This window comes from Barbatula barbatula (assembly GCF_947034865.1).
Source record: "Barbatula barbatula genome assembly, chromosome: 22".
NCBI classification, from domain to species: Eukaryota; Metazoa; Chordata; class Actinopteri; order Cypriniformes; family Nemacheilidae; genus Barbatula; species Barbatula barbatula.
In genome coordinates, this window is record NC_136785.1 from 19,713,632 (window position 1) to 19,739,039 (window position 25,408).

Genomic DNA, 25,408 nt, shown 5'->3' on the forward strand with positions numbered 1-25,408 from the left:
TTCTGTAGTCCAAAATCTGACGATTTCAGCATGTTAGATTTCTACTCACACTTCCATTAGCCGATTGCAGAACACTGAGAACATTAGTGTACACAGAATAAAGTTTAGTGACCTAAGTAGATGAAGTATGGTGCAGATATGCTGCCCACTCTGGATGCCATTGAGCAGGTTCCTAACGCAGTGTTCCTCAAGATAGTGGGGTAAAGCTCAGCGGTTGCAGGGTAAACTATTGCAAAGGCTGCTGACAGGCCAAACTTTCCCAACATCACCAGCGAAATGGCAACTGAATTCATATCTATTAGTTAAAAGAAGACAAAATCAACACAAAACACTTCATTAGACACCCTTACCATCGTGAGAAACATACATTGCTTAAACAGCATTTGTAAAAACGAGGCAGAGTTTGAATACCCCCAGCATACTTTCTAGCTCAAATCTTTGTAGTGCTAATCCCATTACGTTCTGAAACCAAAATATATACAGTATACACGGGACAATATAATGCAATATACTGTATAACACAAAAATGTGTTGGAACCAAGTGCTTTAATGATCTGACATTCACTCGGCTCTCTTTTAAACTGCTTTGCTTTGATTACACAATGTCAGATCTTACTTTGTGGTACGAGGTGTATAAAGAGAAGAACAAGTCCTCCCAATGAAAGAGTGGTAAACAAGCATAGACGCCTCGACCAGCTGCGAAACATCAGCCAGGCCATGATGAGAGCAGGAACTTCCACAACTGCCGACAAGAAGCAATTCAGATAGATGTTCCCATGTAGATTGGAAGTGTTCAGAGACAAGGCACAGTATCCAATGGAAACAGATGACCTGAGAAAGAAAGTCAGCGAGCCCTTTCTGTGATTTACCGTGTATAGTTCCACCATCATCGACTGGAAATAAAAATGTTTTATTTGTTTGTCATAGAGTACATGGAAGACATCTCACCAGACCAGGCACAGCAGGAGAGTAATGCAGCGGATGTTGGTGGACTTCACCAGGTCACAGAGGCTGTAGGTCTGCAACCTTCCAGTTTTTTCCTCTGACTGCAGTGCACGTGTTACAACAAACAGCTTTTAGTACACAGCAATTGAAATCCAAAACACCAAACAGCAGGGTAAGCAAAAGACCACCTGATGTCTGCAGCTAAGAAAATAATAGCTATCTAAATCTGGAGAGTCATAAGACTACGCCATAGCTCTGAACTTCATGTGAATGACTTAAATGCATCGATGTCATCTGGAACCAAAATCTGATTTCTTCAGCACTGCTTCTCAAATAAAAAGTCAGTGTAGGTTAAATAAATGTCATGTTTCATTAAAGACCTTCCATTGCTTCAGTAGAGTTAACTTCAGTTGTGATATCTGCCAGTTTGTCCTTACAGAAAATGACCTGACACATTTATATTTACATTTATGCATTTGGCAGACTCTTTTATCCAAAGCGACATACATTGCATTATAATGTACATTTGTATGTGCAATCGAACACATGACCTTTAGGGTGGCCATTTCCATAACACCAAAAAGGAGGACACTTTGCGGCATTTACTGAGGCAAGAATAACTGCATCTTGTGTACTCACAAATACAATACAATTTTGTCTATCATATCTATGGTATCATGATACAGTGATTCTGAAATAGCCTACTCTATTCATTGCCAGACAGTTTGATCTACGACATATCTTGATGTAGATCTATGTGTAACAGAAGAGTCAAAAAAGTGTTTGTTCACAGTATTTGTATTTATTCAAGACACTCCTGTATGACTGGTGATGCTTGACTGCATGATAGACTTTAAAGCTCTGCAGCGCAGATTTTGTCATCCTGAGGTGATGTTGCCTCTCGAAATTAAGACCTAAAGGAAGACGTACAAGCAACTCATCGGTTACCTTTATGTTTTTCAGTGCTGGCATGTCGGTCAATGGCGGCTTTCCCTTTACAACTAACGTCCACTTTACAGCGACATAGTGTGCAAAATCCATGGAACGCATCTCTACTGCTTTTTGATATGAATTTGTGCTCTTTTGTCCATTCCGGATTAAATGATGTCGGACGTTTCGGCATGTTAACGTTATGATGTGACGTAGCCAGTACGTGGACTCCACCTCCATGTCGTGGAGGCTTGTTTACGTTTTTAACCAATGATATATCAGATATTTATTTGACACCTCTTTCAGCCAATCATTTGTTTGACCGGAGATCTTACGGCATCCCAATAAAGGTTTTAGAGTGCGTTTTTTAAGGCCGATTCAGCGCAACTCCGAAAAGGAGGACAAATGAGTGTCCGGCTTGAGGCTGCGCCGGACTCGGGACAGGGGGCTTAAAATCCGGACTGTCAGGCCTGAAGCTGTGTGCGTGAGCGGCTGTTCAGACTCATTATATGTCCTGCGCAATGCCATTTTAGGCTACGCATTAATGCGAGTATATACAAAGTATGCAAGGAAGAAGAAGCAGCAATTTCCTCTACATCACGTTAAGATACAGGCGGATCATATAAATATGTTTGTTTTTCAGTCTGTAACTTTAAATGAAAGCGATATTAATCCAAAAAGGAAAATTCTGTCACCATTTACTCAAATATAAAAAATAACTCAAATGAAGATATTTGGAAGAATGTCAGTAACCAAACATATCTCATCCCCCATTAACTGCCACAGTAGGGTAAATAAATACCATGGGAGTCACTGTGGGAGGAGATCTGCTTGGTTACTGAAATTCTTCCAAATATCTTCCTTTGCGTTTAGTAGAACAAATAGCTTTATACAGGTTTTAAATGACAAGAGGGTGAGTAAATGATGACAGCCTGTCCATTTCAGTCTCCAAATTAGTTGACAGTGGGCGTGAAGGGAGTGGCGTTGAACTTGGACGGTTGATTAAAGCTGTTGACAGTTATAAAAGATATAAAATGCTTTTTTCGACAGGCAAATGACACCACACCATAATACAGATTATCTAATCTATCCTCAGTGTACAGTGGTGGAGGGGTTAAAGGGGGGCGCAACCGTGAAAAGGTTGAGAAACACTGCAGTAGAAAATAGATCCTGTTAAATTCCAAAATTGCATTAATTACATCAAAGTCTCCATTTTGTCTTCTACAATAAAAGAGTTTCAGTCGCTATTGTGTCAAAAACCGAAATCAATGAGGATAAAAAAAATATAATCAGCACATTTTGGTTCTGGGACATAAATAATCGGATGAAAAACAGCAATACCGATAAAGAATGAACACATTTCAGACACATATGGCATATTGGGACTCTCTGTATTTCTTAAGCGGGACGTACTTCATGTAAATTCTGATCGGTGATGCATTAACAGTGGTGGACAGTAACGAAGTAAATGTAATTCGTTACTGTACTTAAGTAGTTTTTTTGTGTATCTGTACTTTACTCAAGTATTTCAATTTTGGGAGACTTTTACTTTAACTCCACTACATTTTCAAAATCACTCGTTCCTTTTTATTTATGAGTCAGTAAAAACTGAACTGGTAAAACGAGCACCGATCACAGTACATCACACGCTTTGTTTTAAACTTGTTTTGTTTTGCCCCTGTTGTCGCCTTGGTAACGTTATCTACTTAGCGTGAACATACGATTCAACATCACATCAGATTGAGTGCAACTGTGACATTTTGACTGCCAATGTCTTTATAAGATAAATCATGGAAGAAACCACCGAATCTAACTTGCCACAACACCCATGGCCTTACGCGATTGTTCTGAAATTGTTGAAAAGAAGAACGAGTCTTTAAATGTCAAGTGCCTTCTCTGAGTGAAAAGAATGAGAGAGGAGGAATACACCTGTCTCATTTATCAGGAATGAAGATGGGCTAGATATTAACATAACCAACAGTCTGATTTCAAGAATTCTTCATTGGAGAAATGTCTGATTACTTTAGCGAGAATGTGCTGTAATACGTTTCAGTGAATCCACTTAGATTAGTACATACTTGTTTTTACGATCCTTTTGTTCAAGTTTAAGTTGAAATAAAAACTTTCATTACTGTTACAAATAAATGTTAAACCGAAACTGCTCTCTAGTCTTGTTATTTAATTTTGTTCTAAAGGAAAATGTTTGGCTTCAAGGTTTTGGGCTTATGAAAATTTAAATAGACATCAGTTTCTGTCTGACTAATTCATGTAATTTTATTAATAGATTGGTGTGAATAGAGTGACATTAGAGTCTTCACATAGACTGAGTTAAGCAAGAGTCTTGTGACAAAAAAGTCTAATTTTTAGCCATAAAAACAAATCATAGTTCTTGGATACTTGAGTACATTTGAAGGCAAATACTTTTGTACTTTTACTCAAGTGAAAGTTTAAAGGCAGCACTTCTACTTTTACTTGAGTAATATTTTACCTTGGGTATCTCTACTTTTACTAAAGTACATGGTTTGCGTACTTCGTCCACCACTGTGCATTAATCAGTCGAAAGCTCTTGTGATTCCCCTGCTTGCTTGAGAGAGATAAGTGATGTATGCTCGAGGAAAACTGATGAATAACCACTTTCAGTTTATTTACTGTATAAAAAATGTTTTCGATCACCTTCTGACGCATGCAACTGCATGGAGAAGAAAAGAAAAGTCTATACCTGTGAGTTCTTGCGGTTCTAACAGCCACCTCATAAAGCACCCCAGCATGTTTCACACCTTAAGCCAGGTTCTTTCACATAAGTGACTAGGTTCTAAAGTATGCTCTGGCGTGGGTCACTTCACTGTTTCCTGGAGCATCCCACCGGTAATACTCGCTGTCACCGCAGCCCAAACTACTCCAAATATCAGATTGGCCGGACATAATGTAATAATGCATGAACCTGAACACAACTATAAGCCACAAACTCAAAATTATGATGAACTCCGTGGAGCTGAGAGAAAACTATTTCTTCCAAAACAGGCGGAACACTCAGCAGACCATTGTCAAGGACCCCCTCAACATACAGCCGGTAAGGCCCATGAATTTATTTAGAGAATCTTGACAGTTTATACCAAATGTAAAGGAGCAAGCCAAAACGGAAAAAACACAAACAGTGATCGAGACCCTATGGCGTAGCATCCTCTACCCCAGACACCGCTTTAACAAGGCTTGCAAAAAATAACACTCTGTTTATGATGTGTAAGCGTCATACGCATACACCTTGAGAACAGATTTGAATCATTAATGAATGTGGTTGAGGAATCCCAGAATGTGATTGAACCTGGATTGTCTCATAACATGTGTAACATAGCTACTAACAGGCACTCAAGGTCAGCGGCAGCGGCATGAGTGACCACAAGACTTCACGTCAGTTTCCGAGTCGTCATGTGGTTAGCTGTCCTAAGCACTGCTCACGGACACCATCCTGGCTGAGCCTTGCCCACAGAGCTCATTACAGACGGGCTTTGATGCAATAGTACAACTCCAAGGTCGACTTTCTTGAAAACAGCCAGGAAAACATTCTTCAGCCACCAAAACACCAGAGTCGTTTGTTCCGCTTTGAGTGGCATTCAGATGACCGCACACACAGCCTGCATTACACTCATTCCTCGCGGAAGAGCCATTTAAACTTGACACGCACACACCGTGTCATACTCGCGCGTCTCTGACCCGTGCGGTGTGTCTCCTGGACAAGCCATTTGGACTTGATGCGTGGCATACACACTGCCGGCTTCGTAATGCTCATTTATACATGAGTCGGCTCCATACCGCAAGTCTCCACAAGCGCATCTGGCAATATGGACGAGGCTTGATGCACGGGCGCACCCTGTGTAACTTACGCCTGGCTCCGCGTTTCAAACAAATGTAAAATTTGCTTATTTCAAAACCGTTGAAATGGATGAAATGAAACAGTCAACACATTTTCTACTTATTTTTTAAATCCCATATACTTCAAAATGAATAAATAAGCCTATGTAACCTATGTACTATTTTAATAATTCACGAACACAATAGAAAACCTTATGTATTTTAGGGTTATAATGAGAGTTGTATTTGTTTTAATGGAAACTATAATAGTGTACATTGGTATTTGGATTTTATTGGTGTGATGTAATCTGGGTGTTGGCATCCAATAGAACAACAGTAATTGCTGTTTGAATAATGCCCAAAACACATTAAAGGGACATTTGTAATTGTTTTAATGGAAACCATTAGAATTTTTTTATTGTTTCATTTCAGCAGGGTTACTATACCCATACTGTGTGTCACACTATTGACAATATTGAGCTGAAGCTTGACTTTACAGTTACAAATCACAATGTCGAAAAAGAATCGCAATTAGATATTTTCCCCAAATCGTACAGCCCTACCCAGTGTGCCTGTAGTTCTCTATTTCTGTTTTATCATGTGATAGAAAGTCTAAGCCCATCTCAACCCGTACGACTAACCCATCTAATCTGACACCAATTATGTATCATATGATTGCTGTAGGGACAAAAAGTAATGGCATCAAATTGGCATTTTTAAACATTCACTATTGCCTTGTTGTGCAAGCACTGTTGAGCTTGTGCAGAGGCAGCAGTTTTTGCCAGAGGGGAACTGGAATCGCCTGGTTAGACCTGGTTTCCCTCCGAGGTTTTTTTTCTCCTCCAATGGAGTTTTGAGTTCCTCGCCACCGTTTGCATACTGTTTTGCACTGTTTTGCCTGGCCGGGGGGGGGGCTGCTAGAATTTGGTAGTCTTATTTAATTAACACTGCATATAGGAATTTATTGTGTGTCTGATATTTGAACTGTGTTTTGACTTCCATAACCTTTTATGTTTTACTTAGTCATTTTTTCTTGTACAGCTGCTTTGTAACAATGAAAATTGTAAAAAGCGCTATATAAATAAAGCTGACTTGACTTGACTAAATAATTCTTTTTTTCTGATCAATGAATTAATAACCATAAACAACCTGGATTTTATGTTTTTAAATGAAACATGGCTAGAAGACTCAATGAAAAACCCCCTACTAACTTTACTTTGTCTGCAGAGCAGTTAGAAGAGGTGGAGCTGTAGCTGCTCTGTTCAAAGATGTAAATCAATGCAAATCAAGTGTCATCTGTCTTTTGAATATCTAGGTATTGTGTTGAAAGGTGCCCCACGCATTTTATTTATCATCATTTACAGGCCTCCAAAACATTCTCCAGCCTTTGTTGAAGAGTTCACAGAACTTCAATCAATGATTTCCTCAGAATTTGACTGTTTTGCTATCGCAGGGGATTTTCATATTCGCAAAGAGAAATCAATACTACAAAATATTTTTTTTCGGTTTTAAACACATTTGACTTGATTTAGCATGTGCATAGACCCTCACACAATTGTGGACACACTCTAGATTTGCTCATCAGTAAGGGGCTAAACATTTCATCCATTGATATCAAGGATGTAGCACAATCTGATCACTTCTGTATTTTCTTTGATATACAGTATTGATCTCACCTACCACTGAATCTAGATCTGTCCCTATCAGGAAGAGATGCATCAATGAGAACACTAGTGTGTTATTTATTAAGGCTATATCTTTAACACTAGGCATTTCTGCAGACTCTGTTGATCTTTCTTCTTGATTCCTTTAACTGAAAAGTTAAGAATGTTATTGATGATATTGCTCCTATGAAAAGATATTGCAGAGCTGCTGTGTGGCAGAAGGCGAAACTTGAAAGCCTTTATGCTTTCATTGCGGAACCAGGCATAGCTAGACAGACCTTCTTCTCAAACCTTATTAACAGTAACTCTAACAACACTCACACTCTTTTTGCTACTGTTGAGAGACTAAAAAATCCTCCAAGTCAGATTCCCAGTGAAATGCTTTCCGACAGCAAAGGCGATGAGTTTACTTCTTTCTTCTCTGTGAAGATCAATAATATCAGAAAAGCGATTAGCATGTCCTCAAGTTATGCAGAGGTCAGACACATACGCCCACCATCACAAAATGCTTTTGAAGAAATTGACAGCAACATTTTGGAAGAAATAGTACAGCACCTTAAATCATCAACCTGCTACCTTGACACACTTCCCACGTCTTTTAAAAAAAAATGTGCTAAACTGTTTAGAAACAGATCTGTTAGAAATGGTAAACGCCTCACTTCTTTCTGGGATGTTTCCAAACTCCCTGGAAACCGCAGTTGTTAAGCCCCTCCTGAAAAAGAGCAATCTTGATAACACCATATTGAGCAACTATAGGCCGCTATCAAATCTTCCTTTTATAGTCAAGATTATTGAAAAGGCTGAACAACTTCTTCAACTCAAATGGATTCCTGGACACGTTTCAATCTGGTTTCCGGCCGCATCACAGCATAGAGACAGCACTCAAAGATAAAGAGTGATATTTGCTGGTACTATATCAGTGCTGGTACTGCTAGATCTCAGTGCTGTATTTGACAATGTCGATCATAACATGATTCTAGACACTAGAAAACGTCTCGGTTACGTATGTAGCCTCTGTTCCCTGATGGAGGGAACAAGACGTTGTGTCGAAGCCGACAGATGGGGTTCCTATTGAAAACGCCACGGCACTAGCCGCGTCACAATCTCCAGCGAAGCGACGTTGACTGGCCTAGGCGAGTCAGACGTAAGCGCTCTCGCGAAATTGTAACCTTCCAGTGGGCAGGCAGGGGCTCCCAGAGCTTTTGGCAAAGATGAGTAGCCCCTGCCCTCTGCCAACTCAGACGGCCCAATTGACGAGGGCCATCCAGTCGTAGGACCACTGGGTAAGCGCTGTTCCTCAATGTGGACGTGCGCTACGGAGACCACTTCCCACCCTAGGGGGGAATACAGTGGAGACACCAACATGGTCTCACCAAATAGGGGAGAACTCATGGGAGGTATGTGCGGAATGCCGCAAGGTGGATGTCCACCTGGGGGAGGTCATGGGTTGCCACGCTGGGAACCATCTCATGACGACATCTCAGACAGAACCACCCTAGTGGGGGGTTACTACGTGTGGGGCACTAGGTCCGGTTAGAGCTATATGTAATAACTCAGCTTGATACCCGGCCATAGGCGGCAGGGCTGCTCCGCAGAGCCCGCCGCCCTTAGTGCTATTGATGGATGGACGGACTGCCTATTCTTCACCCTTGGGGAAAGAAGGGAGGCAGCCCATAGCGCACTGATCCACCTAAGAAGGGGAATGGCGCTATGCGCAGGCGTACGCCCCACGACTGATGGTCTCACCTGTTGGCAAGACTCGAGCTGCCGACTCCCCACGGAGGTTGCAAGCCTCTGCGAGGTATAGCGTAGCCCAACCCGCAACTCTACAGATGTCTGCCAGAGAGGCGCACTAAGCCGATGCCCACGAGGAGGTCACACCCCTGCAAGTTCACCACCTAGTCCCAAAGGGGGGCAGCGGAACTTTGGGCACGTAAGTCGGCCGGGGTCTCAGGATCACGTGAGAGCCACCGGGCCTGAATTTTGGCAATCGGTGGACACGGAATGCTTGCAGGTGCCTCACCCTCTGGATGGACTCGAGCCCCAGCAGGAGAGCCAACCCCCCTCGCAGAACGAGGAAGGGGCGCTCGGCAGGGCCCGAAAAAAGGGGACCCACAGGTCCACCTTAAGGTCCGAAGAGGGTACGGGGCGCGGACGAGGCCTTAGCCCCTCGCGCCCTAGAGGAACCTAATTATCAGGTCATGCCGCCCCAGAGGCTCACCAGCAACTGGTACGTGATAACCGCGACAGCGGGTACCCACGTTCCAATGTGGAAGGGGAGATTACTCCCCAGCCTCTCCTGCAATAGGACAGCACGTTCCTGAGCGAGCAATTCCGCGGGTCTTCTCCTCGAGAAGAGCACCAGGACGAGAAGGGGCGCCACTTAAAGGCATCCAGCCTTGTGGGCATGGCCCTTGCCTGAGTGACAGTCTCCACCACTGAGGGGGGGTAGGTCATCCAGGAACTCCTCATCCCATCCAGGAGCCAGACCCAGAGGTCCGGCTCAAATGCCACAACGTGTCCATCCCCTGCGAGTAGGCCCTTCGCCAGGGGATTTGGCCAGGGGGAGTTGTCGTCAGGAGTATTAGCTCCGAGGACCAAGTGTAGTTGGGCTCGTAAGGCGCAACTAGCAGCACTTGATACTCCCTACCCAGACCTTGCACAGGACCTGCGCAATGAAGCTCACTGGGGGAAACGTAGTTCCGTTTGTCCCGCGGCCAGCTGCGCGCTAGGGCCTCCGTGTCGAGGGGGGAGCCTCGACCAGGGAGTGCCCAGCGGCACTGGGTGGTGTTCAGGGAGGCAACAGGTCCACCTGTGCCCTCCCAAACCACACCCAAGCCGGCCGCAGTGGTGGAGTCGTCACTACCTACGAGGTGTCAACTGACGAGAGAGCGCTTGGCTGTCTGGTTCAGGACACCCGGTGGGCGTGTGATATGCAGGGGCCTTGCCACCTGTTGTCTCCACCAGGGGTGGATTCGTCACTTCCCACGAGGCGTCAACTGACGAGAGAGCAGTTGGCTGTCTGGTTCAGGACACCCGGTGGGCGTGTAACATGCCGGGGCTTTTCCACCTGCTGTCTCCACTGGAGGCTGCGCGCTAGGGCCTCCGTGTCGAGGGGGGAGCCTCGACCAGGGAGTGCCCAGCTGTACTGGGTGGTGTTCAGGGAGGCAACAGGTCCCCCTGTGCCCGCCCAAACCACACCCAGGCCAGCCCGCAGGGGTGGAGTCATCACTTCCCACGGGGTGTCAACTGATGATAAAGCGCTTGGCTGTCTGGTTCAGGACACCCGGTGGGCGTGTGACATACAGGGGCTTTGCCACCAGCTGTCTCCACGGGAGGAGGCGTTTTTGGGCGAGTTGCGATGACTGCAGCGAGCGAATGCCACCCTGGGGTTTAGTACGCTACGCCGGTCGTGCTGTCCGGGCCAGTATGCTGGCTCTGCACGAGAGGCCGGAGCCTCATCAGTGCAAGCAGGACAGCTAGCAACTTGGAGGCAGTGATCTGCCAACGCAGGCGGGGGCCCGTCCATCGACCCGACACTGCGCGCCCGTTGCACACCGCACCCGCACCCCGTAGGGAGGCGTCTGTCGTACCACGACCGGCCTCAGGACCTGCTCGGGGTTAGGATGCGACGGCAGCAGGCGTAATGACGATACGCCTACTGCCAGTGCGCCACGCTCTCCAGGGAACTCATCTCTGTAGTCAGTGCTGTCGCGGTCCCATGTGCATCAACCCGAGGGGGACAGGCCACCCCCCAGGACACCATGCCCAGGAGCCTCTGAAACTGATTTCAGGGGACCGCTGGCTGCTGCCTGAAAGTTCAAGCAGCTCAGCACTGACTGTGCGTGCTCGTGAGCGAGCACGCAGTCATGGAGACAGTGTTGAGTTCTCTACCAGGAAAAAGGGAAGCTCCGCGCCAGGGAGAGCTGCCCTCTTTTTCCCGGCTGACCCGTTACTGACATGCCAGCCCCTCGACAGTGCCGAGGGAACTGTACATGAGAGTATGCGGTCAGTTGTCATGAACCACTCCTGGCGTCTGACAGACACCAGGACGCGCTTCTGCGCCTCCTGAACGGCACCCTTGCAAGGTGCTGCTCAAGGTATGCAGAGACCCCTGGTTTTGGGGATGATGAAGTGCGGCTGTAGAAGCCACTGGACATCTCGGCCGAAGGGACGGTTCGATCGCCTTCGCCAGAGGGGTGGCAGCCCCGGCCTGGAGCACGGGAACATCCCTGCCTCTGCTGAGGTAAGAGGATGCCCGAAGTCCGGCGGAGGTCTGGCGAACTGGATCGAATGCCGAGATGGACCACACTCCCAGCCACCGTGATGGTTTGAAATGCTAACCAAGCACCCAGGGACCTCACAGGAGGGGCTGCGATCTGCTTCATCAACCCGCGGGGGTTGGTTCAATGACTATTAGTGCTGGTCCCCCGGGGGGAGCGGCTCCGCTAAATCACCTGCCAGGCGATGGCGCAGCTCGACGCACCGTCGAAGCCAGAGTGCTGAGGGCTGCTTTATACTCGTCATTGCGTGCCGCCACGACGCAACGTCGAGTTGCCGAACACCATCTTTCAGAGGGTGAGAGCGGCTGCAAGTGGGACCCAGAGAGAGACCTCTCCTTGTGAGAAGGCGGGCACTAGGCCCCCGAAGGGGCCCAGAAGGTGTTTGGGACGCGGCAGGGACCGCCCCAGTCCGACCATCCAGCAACCCAGGCTGGGTCGGGCCCGATGGTTCAATCTCTCTAGGTGGTCCTTCTCTCGACGTCTTCCTCCGGGGGGCCACCTGCGGGGGCACCAGAACCGGAGTCGACGCTGGAGAAGGCCAGGGCTGCTGGGGCAGACCACGTGCGAGACCTCGACGGCCGAAAGGCGGCCGGGTCACAGCAGGCCGGTCTGTTTCTACACTGTCAAAAGTCTAGGTCAAGCTCCCAAGGTGGCCGCCGTCTGCGGATACCCGCGACTGCATGCTCCACCCAGGGTGCATTGACATAGTCCCTAGCCGCCTCCCCGCCCCGAGGGAAGAGAGGGCGATAGAGCCAGCTAGACGAAAAGCGCGCCGAAGGGGACGCTCCAGGTCTTACTGAACTCCTTATGCAGCTCGGTAAAACTTGGCACTTGAGCCGCAAACTGGCGCTCACGGCAGTCCGAGCGAGCATGGCTGACATCTTGACGTCTGCTCTCACCTGTGCTCGACCTCCCGAGGGAGGGAGCTTCAGGGAATCGCCAGAGTCTGATGCCAGCAGGTCGCGCTCCGATGTTGCAAGAGACACCTCATCTCCATGGCTCGTGTCCGAGCGCATGGCTGAGGAATAAGATGGCTTAGGACCATCCTTGGGGAACTGCTAAACAAGCGAGACGGGGCGCGAGCGGTCCGCGAGCCGCGGCTGACGGGTTAACGCTCACGATAGTCCCCACATCACCCTCGCTGCTCGCCGCCGCTGACGGCAGGGCCGTAGCCGCTGCGGTCACAGAACGGGAAGCAAACGAGGTGGTGGCTTGCTCTTGACAGAACATAGCCACCGTGACGCAACGTCTGAATAGCCATTCGCCCGCAGTGACGCAACGTCTGCCTAGACATCCGTGCGCAGTGACGCAACGTCTGGATAGCCATCCGCGCGCAGTGACGCAATGTCTGACTAGCCATCCGCGCGCAGTGACGCAACGTCTGAATAGCCATCCGCGCGCAGTGCGGGCAGGACGAATCCACGAGGCTGCCACAGTGGTCGGACCCCCGAACACTTGCGGCAACCACCGTGTCCGTCCCCGTCCTCGATGAGTGTACTGCACCCAAGAGATCAGCAGGCAATGCCACGCTGATGAAATGGAACTGCCAGGACGCCCAGGGGAATCTCCGCTGCACCGCGTCATAGAAATCGGCAATTCGAAGAATGTCATCAGATGCGAAGGCTCCGAAGCACAAAAGGTGAATGAATGAGCACGCCGGCTCCCCTTTTATACCCGGATATCCGGGGGCGGAGCCCGGCATGCAAATTTCATTCGCCAATTTCATTGGCCTTTTCAAAATAGTCAGAGATGATTGGTTCTCAAGGGCGAACCCCATCTGTCGGCTTCGACACAACGTCGAGAGACCGACAGAAAGGGAACTAGGTCTTTCTGGGACGGTCCTCAAAGGGTTCAGTTCATACTTAGATGAGAGAGGTTAGTATAGGAGAGCATAAGTCGAAATGGACGTCAATGACATGCGGAGTCCCACAAGGCTCAATTACTGTATATGCTCCCAAATAAAGTCAAATAATGAAAAAGAAGAAAAATTGCATATCACAGCCATGCAGGTGACACCTGTAGCCTCATCACCAAATGACTACATTGATGAAATTAACTGTTGGGTGTGCCAAAACTTTCTTCAGTTAAACAAGGAGAAAACTAAAGTCCTCACATTTGGAAACAAAGTGATGAAGTTCTCAAGCTGAATGCATGCCTTGACTATAGGGGTCAAACAACTAAAAATCAAGTCAAGAATCTTGGTGTGATTCGTTACTAAATCAGCATAGTACAATCTCAAAAACATTGCAAGAATAATATGTTTAGTTTCCAGTCAAGACTTGGAGAAAATTGTTCATGGTTTTATTACCAGCAGGGTGGATTATTGCAAAGGTCTTTTCACCGGCCTTCCCAAGAAGACCATCAGACAGCTACAGCTCATACAGAACGCTGCTGCCAGGATTGCAGATATGCTCACAGAATATAAAGCTAACAGACCACTTAGATCACTAGGATCAAGTCAGTTAGATATACCGAGGGATCACTCTAAACAAGAGGGATCTTTTATGCCGCCCATAGCTTCCAAAAGAGATCGGATGTGCTAAAACATTAGCCACAGACTCAGAACTCATCTGTTTAGCTGTGCATTTACTGAATGAGCACCGTGCTATGTCCGAACGGACTGCACTGTATTTCTTGTATAATAATATCATCTTTAACTGTTTTTGTTCCCTTAAAATTCAATTTTAAATCATTTTTAAAGTTTTTAAAACTCCTTGTTGTTATTGTTCCTTGTTGTTTTTATATGATTATTTTAATAATTTTGTTAGGACTCTGTCCTTCCTGTCTCGAGCTTTCTAGCTCCCTGGGCAGAGTCATGACATTGCCACGTCTTTCGGGTTTCTGTTGTGTTATGTGTGGAGACATGTGGCTTTATGTTGCTACTTAATGCCACGTGTCTTCCTGTTATGTCTCTCAGCCCCACCCTCCTATCTCCTGTAATTTTATTAGGGTTTCATTCCCATCGTCTGTTTTTTAATTCACCTCGTTAGAGTTTCATTCCCATCAGCTGTCACCACTCTCCCCATGTAATCACTCCTCGTTAGTGTCTCCCTTTATATGGTCTCAGTTTCTCTCTGTTCAGTGTTGGTGCATTGTCTTTGTCTTTATATATTGTCTAATGTTTGTGATCACTGGATGTCTTGCTGTTCTGTGGACTTCGTGTTTTGGATTACCTGTTTCTAAGTTTGTGGATTTATATAGTTTTTCCTGTAGACCACGTTTTGTCCCCATAGAGGGAAGTGTTTGTTTTTCTAGTTTTGTTCACATTTAAATAAAATTTGTTTTATCTAACTCCTCGTCTGCCTGCATCTGGGTTCTGTCCAAGCCATTTCGTGACAGAATGCACCAACCCACATTGAACCCAGCAGGCAGTACGGACACGACTGCCTGTGCTAGTGAGGCGTACCTTCTCTTTGGCCTCCGCCAGAGAGACATGTACATATGGGACTTCGCTGACAAGTTCTTGGCAACGGCAAAGCGAGGCTGCTTCACGGAGGAGGAGTTGAAGGTAATCTTCAACGGCTGCCTTGCAGAACCGCTCTCCCAGGAGGAGATGAAGTTACAGAGACACCTGGGCTTCACTGATCTTGTTCAGCGGATTAGTGATCGGGATCTGCCCAGGGTCTCTACACGCCTCAGCTCTACGACCCCATTGGGTTCGATCCCTGAGGATCACACCCTGGAGCTTGGGGTCGTGACCACCACCGCACCATCAGTCTCGGACCCTGCAACCTCTCCACTAACCACCAGTCTTCGGGGCAAGCGTGGAAGGAGAGAGTCCTGGGGGTCCTCTTCGGAGGCCTCCAACGCGGAGCCAGCCCCGTCCTTCACCTCCTTCCTCCAGCCGACTACCAGGAGATTGGCTCGGCAGAAGAGGAAGAGGCAACGGAGGGGGGCACGTAACCCAGCCCAGCCGGCGCTCCTGCCGGTTCTCCAGCCGGGTTCACAGCCAGCGATCCAGCAGGCGTCAGGACCTGCCTCTCCGCAGGCGTCAGGACCTGCCTCTCCGCAGGCGTCAGGACCTGCCTCTCCGCAGGCGTCAGGACCTGCCTCTCCGCAGGCGTCAGGACCTGCCTCTCAGCAGGCGTCAGGACCTGCCTCTCAGCAGGCGTCAGGACCTGCCTCTCAGCAGGCGTCAGGACTTGCATATCCGCAGGCGTCAGGACCTGCATCTCCGCAGGCGTCAGGACCTGCATCTCCGCAGGCGTCAGGACCTGCCTCTCCGCAGGCGTCAGGACCTGCCTCTCCGCAGGCGTCAGGACCTGCCTCTCCGCAGGCGTCAGGACCTGCCTCTCCGCAGGCGTCAGGACCTGCATCTCCGCAGGCGTCAGGACCTGCATCTCCGCAGGCGTCAGGACCTGCATCTCCGCAGGCGTCAGGACCAGCCCTTCCGCAGGCGTCAGGACCTGCCCTTCCGCAGGCGTCAGGACCTGCCCCTCCGCAGGCGTCAGGACCTGCCCCTCCGCAGGCGGCCGGACCTGCCCCTCCGCAGGCGGCCGGACCTGCCCCTCCGCAGGCGGCCGGACCTGCCCCTCCGCAGGCGGCCGGACCTCCCCTTCCGCAGGCGGCCGGACCTGCCCCTCCGCAGGCGGCCGGACCTGCCCCTCCGCAGGCGGCCGGACCTTCCCTTCCGCAGGCGGCCTTCCAGCCGGTGCCTCAGCCAGTTCTCCGGCCGGCATCACCTCAAGCTTTTTTCCCCCTTGAACACACACCTCTCCCTAGCCCCTTCAAATCCCCGCCGGTCTCGTCCGGTTGCTTCAAGTCCCCGCCGGTCTCGTCCGGTTGCTTCAAGTCCCCGCCGGTCTCGTCCGGTTGCTTCAAGTCCCCGCCGGTCTCGTCCGGTTGCTTCAAGTCCCCGCCGGTCTCGTCCGGTTGCTTCAAGTCCCCGCCGGTCTCGTCCGGTTGCTTCAAGTCCCCGCCTGTCTCGTCCGGTTGCTTCAAGTCCCCGCCGGTCTCGTCCGGTTGCTTCAAGTCCCCGCCGGTCTCGTCCGGTTGCTTCAAGTCCCCGCCGGTCTCGTCCGGTTGCTTCAAGTCCCCGCCGGTCTCGTCCGGTTGCTTCAAGTCCCCGCCGGTCTCGTCCGGTTGCTTCAAGTCCCCGCCGGTCTCGTCCGGTTGCTTCAAGTCCCCGCCGGTCTCGTCCGGTTGCTTCAAGTCCCCGCCGGTCTCGTCCGGTTGCTTCAAGTCCCCGCCGGTCTCGTCCGGTTGCTTCAAGTCCCCGCCGGTCTCGTCCGGTTGCTTCAAGTCCCCGCCGGTCTCGTCCGGTTGTTTCAAGTCTCCTCAACCTGTCCCACCCTTTTCTGGTGTCCCCAAGGTTTGGCCTCCCATTCCCCCACCCCCCCTCCCATGTTTGTTGTTTTTGTTGACCCACCCGAACCCCTTCATAGCCTCCCTTATGTTCCCCTTAGTTTGTTCTGTGTTGTGCTTGTGGTGTTTGTCTTTGTGCTTTGGTGTTTTGGCCCGCTGAAGTTTCTCCCTTGCGACGCCATGGGACGTTTCTGGGGGCGGGGGTAATGTTAGGACTCTGTCCTTCCTGTCTCGTGCTTTCTAGCTCCTTGGGCAGAGTCATGACATTGCCACGTCTTTCGGGTTTCTGTTGTGTTATGTGTGGAGACATGTGGCTTTATGTTGTTACTTAATGCCACATGTCTTCCTGTTATGTCTCTCAGCCCCACCCTCCTATCTCCTGTAATTTTATTAGGGTTTCATTCCCATCGTCTGTTTTTTAATTCACCTCGTTAGAGTTTCATTCCCATCAGCTGTCACCACTCTCCCCATGTAATCACTCCTCGTTAGTGTCTCCCTTTATATGGTCTCAGTTTCTCTCTGTTCAGTGTTGGTGCATTGTCTTTGTCTTTATCTATTGTCTAATGTTTGTGATCACTGGATGTTTTGCTGTTCTGTGGACTTCGTGTTTTGGATTACCTGTTTCTAAGTTTGTGGATTTATATAGTTTTTCCTGTAGACCACGTTTTGTCCCCATAGAGGGAAGTGTTTGTTTTTCTAGTTTTGTTCACATTTAAATAAAATTTGTTTTATCTAACTCCTCGTCTGCCTGCATCTGGGTTCTGTCCAAGCCATTTCGTGACAAATTTTTATGTAAAGCACTTTGAAATATCCTTGTGTATGAAATGTGCTATATAAATAAACTTGCCTTGCCTATGTTTTATTGTCATGATGAAAGCATGTTCAAGACTGGGGTCTGGTTCATAAAGTACATTTTGAGTGCAAGTCAGCGGGCAGAGGGGACAATTTGTGAAACAAAAACAAACTTCAGGGCTAAATTCAAATATGGCATCATGTCAGTAACTTTAAATCTAATTGGTTCTTGTGTATTGTGCTTTAACTCTTTCCCCGCCATTGACGAGTTATCTAGTCATTTAGAAATCAAACCGTTTTTTTAAATGAAAAGTTCTTTCATTTGATATATTGTTTAGTTCATAAATTAATTACAGAAAATGTACTGTGAGCCATCAAAATGTAGTAAAAATCGTAAAAAACGCTGGCGCTGGCAACTTTTGGCGGCGGGGAAAGAGTAAATATCATATGACCCTAAGTCATAAGAGCCAACAAGATTTTTTATCGACCCGCCTCTCAACAGAATAATTAACAGTCCTAAAATCCTAAAAAATAACCAAACCTTTTGCTGTGAGTCACGCACAAATGGGGTTTTGTTTACAATATATACTGTATATTAGAATTTGTTTTGCTTGGTGTGTCAGCATATTGACTTCACAGCTAGACATCATAACTTTTTAAGTCCAGTTTCCAGTGTTCTCATAAGGATTTCACCTGAAATTGGGTGAAAATGACATCAGGGGCCTTAATGCCATTCATTTTTGCTGCCTTTCTCAGAATCTCCTCAGCTTCTTCAACCCTTCCCTGAGACAGCAGCCATCGTGGAGACTCTGGAATAAACCTGTAAATATATAGAAGAATAAACATAGCCTGATAAATCTATAACCAAAATCAATCCACTATTATGCTTAATTTTTCACATTATATTGTGCAGACATGCTGTTGACACGACCCCGATGCTTTCGAGAAGGGAAAAATAGAGTCACCTACACGTCACCTAGTGGACTCGGCCGATTAAAAATTATCTCGCGCATGCCCTGTAGTACCCATTTTGTTAGAGTGGTCTCGAAAATTGATTTGCAATCGGACAGGGTGTGCGGACAAACACGGACCCTCCTGATCAGGAAGATTTCATCATGCAGATGCATTCACAGACGGCTAGACTACACTTTGGTCTTTACTCAAAGCTTTACAACATATTATCATCTCATGTAATTATGGTCAACTATTAACCGAAAATGGTGTGAAATAACAATAAAAACTGAGAAAAGTAGAATTGTGCAAGTTTAAAGGTGAGACATCCCTCATAAATGCTGGTCTATAAAAGGCATTCTGCTAGCATTTGGCTCAACTTTAATTTTAGATTATTATTTTAATTCCCCTACAGTAATATGAATAAATTTTATTCTATAAATGATCTGCCAAGTTTAAAATATGATATTGGTCTGACAGTGAGCCAGAAGTGGTGGTCCTATATCAGGAATTGTGACCTTACACCCTGTCTACACCAGACGCGAGCTGCACCGCATCCAGTGTAGACAAAATGTAAAATGATAATACGTTCTAATGGGTTATTTTGTCGTGTCACGTCCGATGTTGACACTGTGTAACTATCTGGCCTTTTGCTAACAGTTTGGTCTACCTACTTTGAAAATGTCTCCTGCAACCCTATATTGTATTTTTAAAAAAATGGACATTCAAAAAAAGATGTGTGCACATCCAAAACCAATACATGACAAACCATGGGATTCTGTACTTAGTTCTGTGCAGAACACACCACCTGTCATGTGCTGACCTGTAATATGTGCAATTTATATATGCTTGCATATACTTATATAAAAGTGTTTTTAAGGTACATGATTAATGTAGGTGTCATTTTTAAGGATTCTTTGGTTTTTTTTGAAAAAATATATATATTGTCCTCCCGGGGTGAGGGAATTAAGGGCCTACTGTGTGTGACTGTTCATGTTTGTGTCCACCCTCAATAGCTAACAGTGGGAGAAAACAAAATGGTAGTTGAGCTTCAAAAGTTTTACATTGCATATAGCAAAAATGATAAATGAGAAGACAATATCAAATACATGTACAATATAAAAATCCTCTCAAATTTATAATAGGGGATTTTTGGAAAAGGTCAAATGTAGACAGAACCTTCAATTCTGAAATAAAACATTCTGCTAGGAAATATAACGTTCCGTCTTCCAAAACATTAATAAAAGAAATGATTTACAACTAACACAAATGGTTTACTTATTATTACTCCCTTATTATTTGTTTTGAAACATGAAATTAGTGTTATAATAACAAAAGTCACATGTCATGGCTTCTATGACAAATATTTTTAAACGGATAACTTTTTTGTTCAAGTTCAGCATAAATGGTATTGCTAAATATTTTGTCAGGTGCAGAAACATGCTTATAACACAATGTAACAAATTTGAATAAAAGTTGTTTTTTACGGTTTAGTTTTGACTGTTTCTTTATTTAGTTTAACACGCTGAACATGCATCGACGGTTCTCACAAAAATGATTAGCTCGTATTATTACTCATACGCATAAATGACTAGGTACTGGCATAACACTGAGCTCAAAAGAAAGATTTTGTTCAAAACTGACTTTGATAGTATTTGTCTTTTATGACTTATACTGTCCTCACGAAATGGTCCGCTTGTGTTCAAAGTGCTGATGAACTCACGAGAAGAACTGTATAGCACTTATTTTAGTTTTCTATGGAAGACCATAGATGTGAACAACATAACTTAATGTTAATATGTTGTCACAGAATAATAATATGTGAATAACTCAATTTTGACAAAAACGTCAGATAGAACTTTATAATTCAGTGGTGATGAAATGTTTCAGTTGGAGAAGCACATAACTTACACCTACCACCAAAGGGGTATGTAGAAGAAGCCAGGAATGGTAAGAGCAAGTAGTAACGTTCTCCAGTCCCGCAAGAAGTATGCAGCCAGTGGGAGAGTCATATACCCAATAGAGAAGAAAAGGCAAACACCAAGAGTGGAGTAGATGTCACGAACTGATGCACTCAATATCTCCATTCCTAGGACAAAAGGACATTTTGTTAACCTGAGGGAATCTTTAAGGAAAAGTCCACCCAAAAAGGAAAATTCTCTTATCTTTTACTCACCCCATCAGACATTACGGTTTATTGCCAGAAAGTTGTCATATTTGAAAACAAAAAGCTATTCTTGCTTTTCACAAACCAGCTGTTTTGCTTTTTTAGAGCTTCAAAATGTTTTAAAAGATCCCATAAAATCCTCAACTATAAAGGTTGATCATTCCTTTTAACTCTGGAGAAGGAAATCCTTAAATGACAAAGAAAGCTAAAATATTTTAATAAAATGAATGAATGTTTAATCCAGTATTTTGTGATGGTGGGAGGGGGATATAAAAAACATTATCACAAAATTGAAGCCAAATTACAAGGGTTAAAAAAGGCATGCCTGTGGCAGTCTGATAAAGCCTGATGTATTTGTCATGAACTAGAACCACTACTTGTTGAAAGACGATGCTCAAAAGCACACCAGCTTCCCTAAAGTGCAACATGACTCTTTTAAAGCCTGGTCAATGCTGCCTGATTTTCATTGGAAAAGCCTCAGAAGCTACAAAGAGTCGAAATATGCAGAAGCATATAGCCGATGTGTATGTTAGCATCCCTGGTCATGTCATGAAGGGAGGCTAGTTTAAGTCAACAGATTCTTCTACTCATAGATCTTCCAAACTCTCTGGAAAAAATAAAATAATGCTGCTGCCATCTTTTAAAGTCATTTTTATAGTAGGCTAAAATGATAATTTTGACCCCGTCAACAAAGTAGTGGATTACTCAGTAAATATTCATCCGTGAAATGTATAACTTTGGCTTTCTGCATCATTTAATTACTTCTCACTACGGAGAAAGAATCATCAAGATCCAAAATTATAGCCAGGACACTGTTGGAGGAAAATCTTTGCTTGTATTTAGCTGAATAAATAACATTTAGGACTGTGTAGGATGAGTAAATGATGATGAACTTTCATAAATTAACTACTTATGGATTAACAGAGAATCTACAGTTTTAATTCTTAGGAATGATTTCTAGATCCCTTGTAAAAATATTAAACATTTGTAAAATATCCATCTATTATCCATTATTTTGTATAAGAAAAAATGCACAAAGTTTTAAAAATGCCTAAAATCAACTATATAAACAAAGCAAAATCAAGTCGGCTACTAAAATGTACACCTAAAATCACAGTACATCAAAAGCATGTACCTAAAACAAATGCTGTCACATAGTTAGAAATCTGTCCCATTCCGACAATGAAAAACAACAAACAGAAAATGAGCCATGACGGAGAGAAGACTTGAATAAAGGTAAATACTGTCTGAATCCCCATGGTAACAAACAGCACAATTTTCCTGCCAAACCTGGAAATCAAGAGCAAAACAATTCTTTTGAAAAGGCAACTAGAAGAAACTTTTACCTTTCTTAAACATTTACATATGCTTGATATTCTCTGTCACATTTTAAAGGGGTCATTTCAAAAACATCATTCCATATTGATAGATCGTAGGTTCGGAATTTCTTAAAAGCAGCCTGTGTGTGTGTGTGTGTGTGTGTGTGTGTGTGTGTGTGTGTGTGTGTGTGTGTGTGTGTGTGTGTGTGTGTGTGTGTGTGTGTGTGTGTGTGAGTTTCTAGAGATAATGAAATTCTGTCCTGAGACTACAGACATACATTTTTTATTTATTTAATTGCTTATTTTCATATGCTTAATGTTTTCATTTATTTTTTCTTAACAATTTTTATATATTTAGTTTCTTAGTTATAACATGTATAATTCAGCATCTTATGGATGCAGTATCTTCACAAGTAGATATGTGTTTCCAGTGGTCTCATTCTGATCTCATTCTTAAGATAGTTTTGATGAAGTCTGGGAGCTTCCTGTCTCCCGCTGAGACAGCAGCGTAACCGTCATTCAAAGTGCAGATTGTCATTTAAGTTAATGTCTATAGGGGAAGTCAGAAAGCTCCCAGATCTCATCCAAACGATCTTAATTTGTTTTCTGAAGATGAACGGAAATCCTAGGGTTGTCGTACGACTTCAGGGTAAGTAATTCATGACAGAATTTTCATTTCGAATTTTCAAGGTCACGAGACATGAATGAGGTAATTTTCCACTGTCAGTGTTGGCATAAAAACACCTGCTGAATGTGTTTCTAGTCAGAGGTAAGCTCAGTGTTAAGAGCATGGTGTTAACAACGCCAAGGTTGTGGGTTCGATCCCAGGGTTTTGCACATATGTAGAAACAAATGTATATGATAATGCTGTGTAAGTCGCATTGGATAAAAGCGTGTGCCAAATGCGTAAATGTAAATGAATAAACTCGGCTCATTTAATTCACTTTTGTCTCCTGCTGTTTTCCCTCAGCTCTGATAATCTTCAGGATAGTTAGATCTATCATTTCTGGCCTATGAAATAGATGGAATAACACTATGGTATCATTTTGGATCAATAACAAGACTGACAGTTTATCAGATCTATCAATATCATCTGGTTTACTGTGCACCAGTTAATGGGTCAAGGAGGTGATAATGTTCAAAAATGTTCTTTTTAAATGACGATAGTTTCAGTTCTGACGCTGTTTTATCATACAATCTGTCCAAACATCAAGAAAATATTGATGACCATATACTGGCCTTACGGTGAAAATGTACTCTGTTCGAAAATGTAGTGATATTGACACTTGGCTTGTAAAAGGAGGTTTGATGCTTTCTAACCTGTCAGACAACTGTCCAGAGATCACAGAACCAGTCAAAACTCCACAAAAAAAAAGTGATGTTGTCAATGGAGCTCGCCAGTCGTCTGAACACACCAAATCCCACTGTGATTTCAAGTACAAAAAAGACCCACATTATATATACTACAAACACTGGCAGCTGTAATAAAAATGTCCTTACCTACACATTTCAAGAATTTAATCAACTGAACTTTTAAACTACCATCAAAATCAAGTAGCGTAGATCAGAACCAGTAGAGATCATGAATGAAAGTCTGAGTTTTTATTCAAAGCTACATATAGAACTGAACAAAACATATAGAACTGAACTTTGAACTGACACCTTCTTTCAGCTTATCATTACTTCATGTTATTCAATAACAAAAAGATGTAATGGCACTTGAGTTGCATTTCAAGTGGCCAAACCATGCCAGGCACGAAACCGGGTAGTTTACCTCATTTTAACACTTCTGTTAGTTTATGTTTGTTCTCTATTCTTAAAGCAGAACAGGTTTAGGACTAAATAAATGGGAGTCAAAAGTCCCCAGACCTACATTCTTCAAAATTGTGTTCAACAAAACAAATGAAAAGTAATTTTTCCTACTATGGCAGTAAATGGGGGGCAGAATCTGTCTGGCTTTAAACATTCTTCCAAATATCTTTCTCTGTGTTCATGGGAACAAAGACCTTTATACAGACTTGAAGGCGAGTAGCTAAATGATGACTGAATTGTCATTTTTGGGTGAAGTTTCCCTTTAAGCGGCCAATGCTGGTTGACCAGCTTGAGCTGGTGTAGCTGTTTTTTTCCAGTCGGGGATTGAAGTAGAGGTTTTGAGTTAATAGTCCAACATGTCTCTCATAGTGGCTTTAAAGCAGAGCCACATAAGGCATTGGCATTATGCTTAAATATTTCAATTGAGCATGAAAACGGTTATCAATGTAATAGCCGTCCTCAATCAAACTCGATTTTGTATAAAAAGGCTCTTGACTTGATTGGAGGAAAACGAAGTTCTCCTCAAGAGGCGAAGATCGACCCGACACGCATTAACGTTACCTCTGAAACGATCGTGGAGATGTATGTCCTTCTGTCATATTCCCACCCGTCTAGACAGTTCTCCCGGGGAATAGTGGACACGTTGACATGCACCCACGGGATCAAACCTCTGTCAGAATAGCTTTTAATGATATCCACTCTGTGTCGCGAGCATCTGCTGACTCGAGCTTCTCCGTCGTGCTCATCTATAGCCACAGACGCGTTCCTCCATTCAGCCGTGATGTTCAGATCCGCGGGAATCGCGCACCGGTGAGCGGGCGTATCGCCTATGAAAACCATCGACAACCCCGTGAACGCATTGGGAATGATGCACAGACACAGAAGAGCGAATACGGTCTTTTGAAAAGGTCCCCAGTCCCCCAGAAACGCAGTGCTATCGTCGTAGTTTGGAAAGTTCATGGTATTCGTGAACACGTTTAAGCCCTCAGAGCAAGTGCGTCTCCCATCATGAGATCGGCTGCTTTAAACGGAGATGGGAGGGGCAAACAAACTCACGCAGCAGCAGCAGCAGACGCGCGATATGTTACTTCAACTGCATTTCTTTACGGAACGTTTAGGAATCATGTCGGTTTTCAGCAACATGATTTATTTTTCTCAAATAATACCGTGTGTCGCACAGTCGCAGGCTCCTCGTTTTCAGATTTGATTCACTGATGTGAATGAATCAGTTTTTGAGTCGGTTCATCGCAACGAACTGGTCAAGCGTCTGTTTGAGTGCATTGATTCGTTCATAGCGAACGCGAGGTGACAGACCTGTGTTCACTGCTGCTCCCTACTGTCTCACTAATTCTCTGCTGTTTCGAGTCCGTCTTTGGGCACGTTCAATGGATG

General features: G+C 45.2%; 1 protein-coding gene across 1 annotated transcript in view; it reads right to left on the minus strand.

Moving 5' to 3' along the window:
- LOC306911800 (solute carrier family 22 member 4-like) overlaps nucleotides 1-25,323 on the minus strand; it is a 28,889-nt gene extending 3,566 nt beyond the window's left edge. Inside the window, exons 1-8 of the mRNA XM_079487463.1 lie at nucleotides 24,578-25,323; nucleotides 23,525-23,628; nucleotides 22,021-22,175; nucleotides 20,636-20,807; nucleotides 18,461-18,587; nucleotides 949-1,046; nucleotides 617-831; nucleotides 113-295 (exon numbers count right to left, since the gene is read on the minus strand). Coding sequence (XP_079343589.1) covers nucleotides 113-295; nucleotides 617-831; nucleotides 949-1,046; nucleotides 18,461-18,587; nucleotides 20,636-20,807; nucleotides 22,021-22,175; nucleotides 23,525-23,628; nucleotides 24,578-24,976 — 1,453 coding nt within the window. The 5' untranslated portion in view covers nucleotides 24,977-25,323. The remainder of the gene's footprint in view (nucleotides 1-112; nucleotides 296-616; nucleotides 832-948; nucleotides 1,047-18,460; nucleotides 18,588-20,635; nucleotides 20,808-22,020; nucleotides 22,176-23,524; nucleotides 23,629-24,577) is intronic.
- Nucleotides 25,324-25,408: the final 85 nt, after the last annotated feature.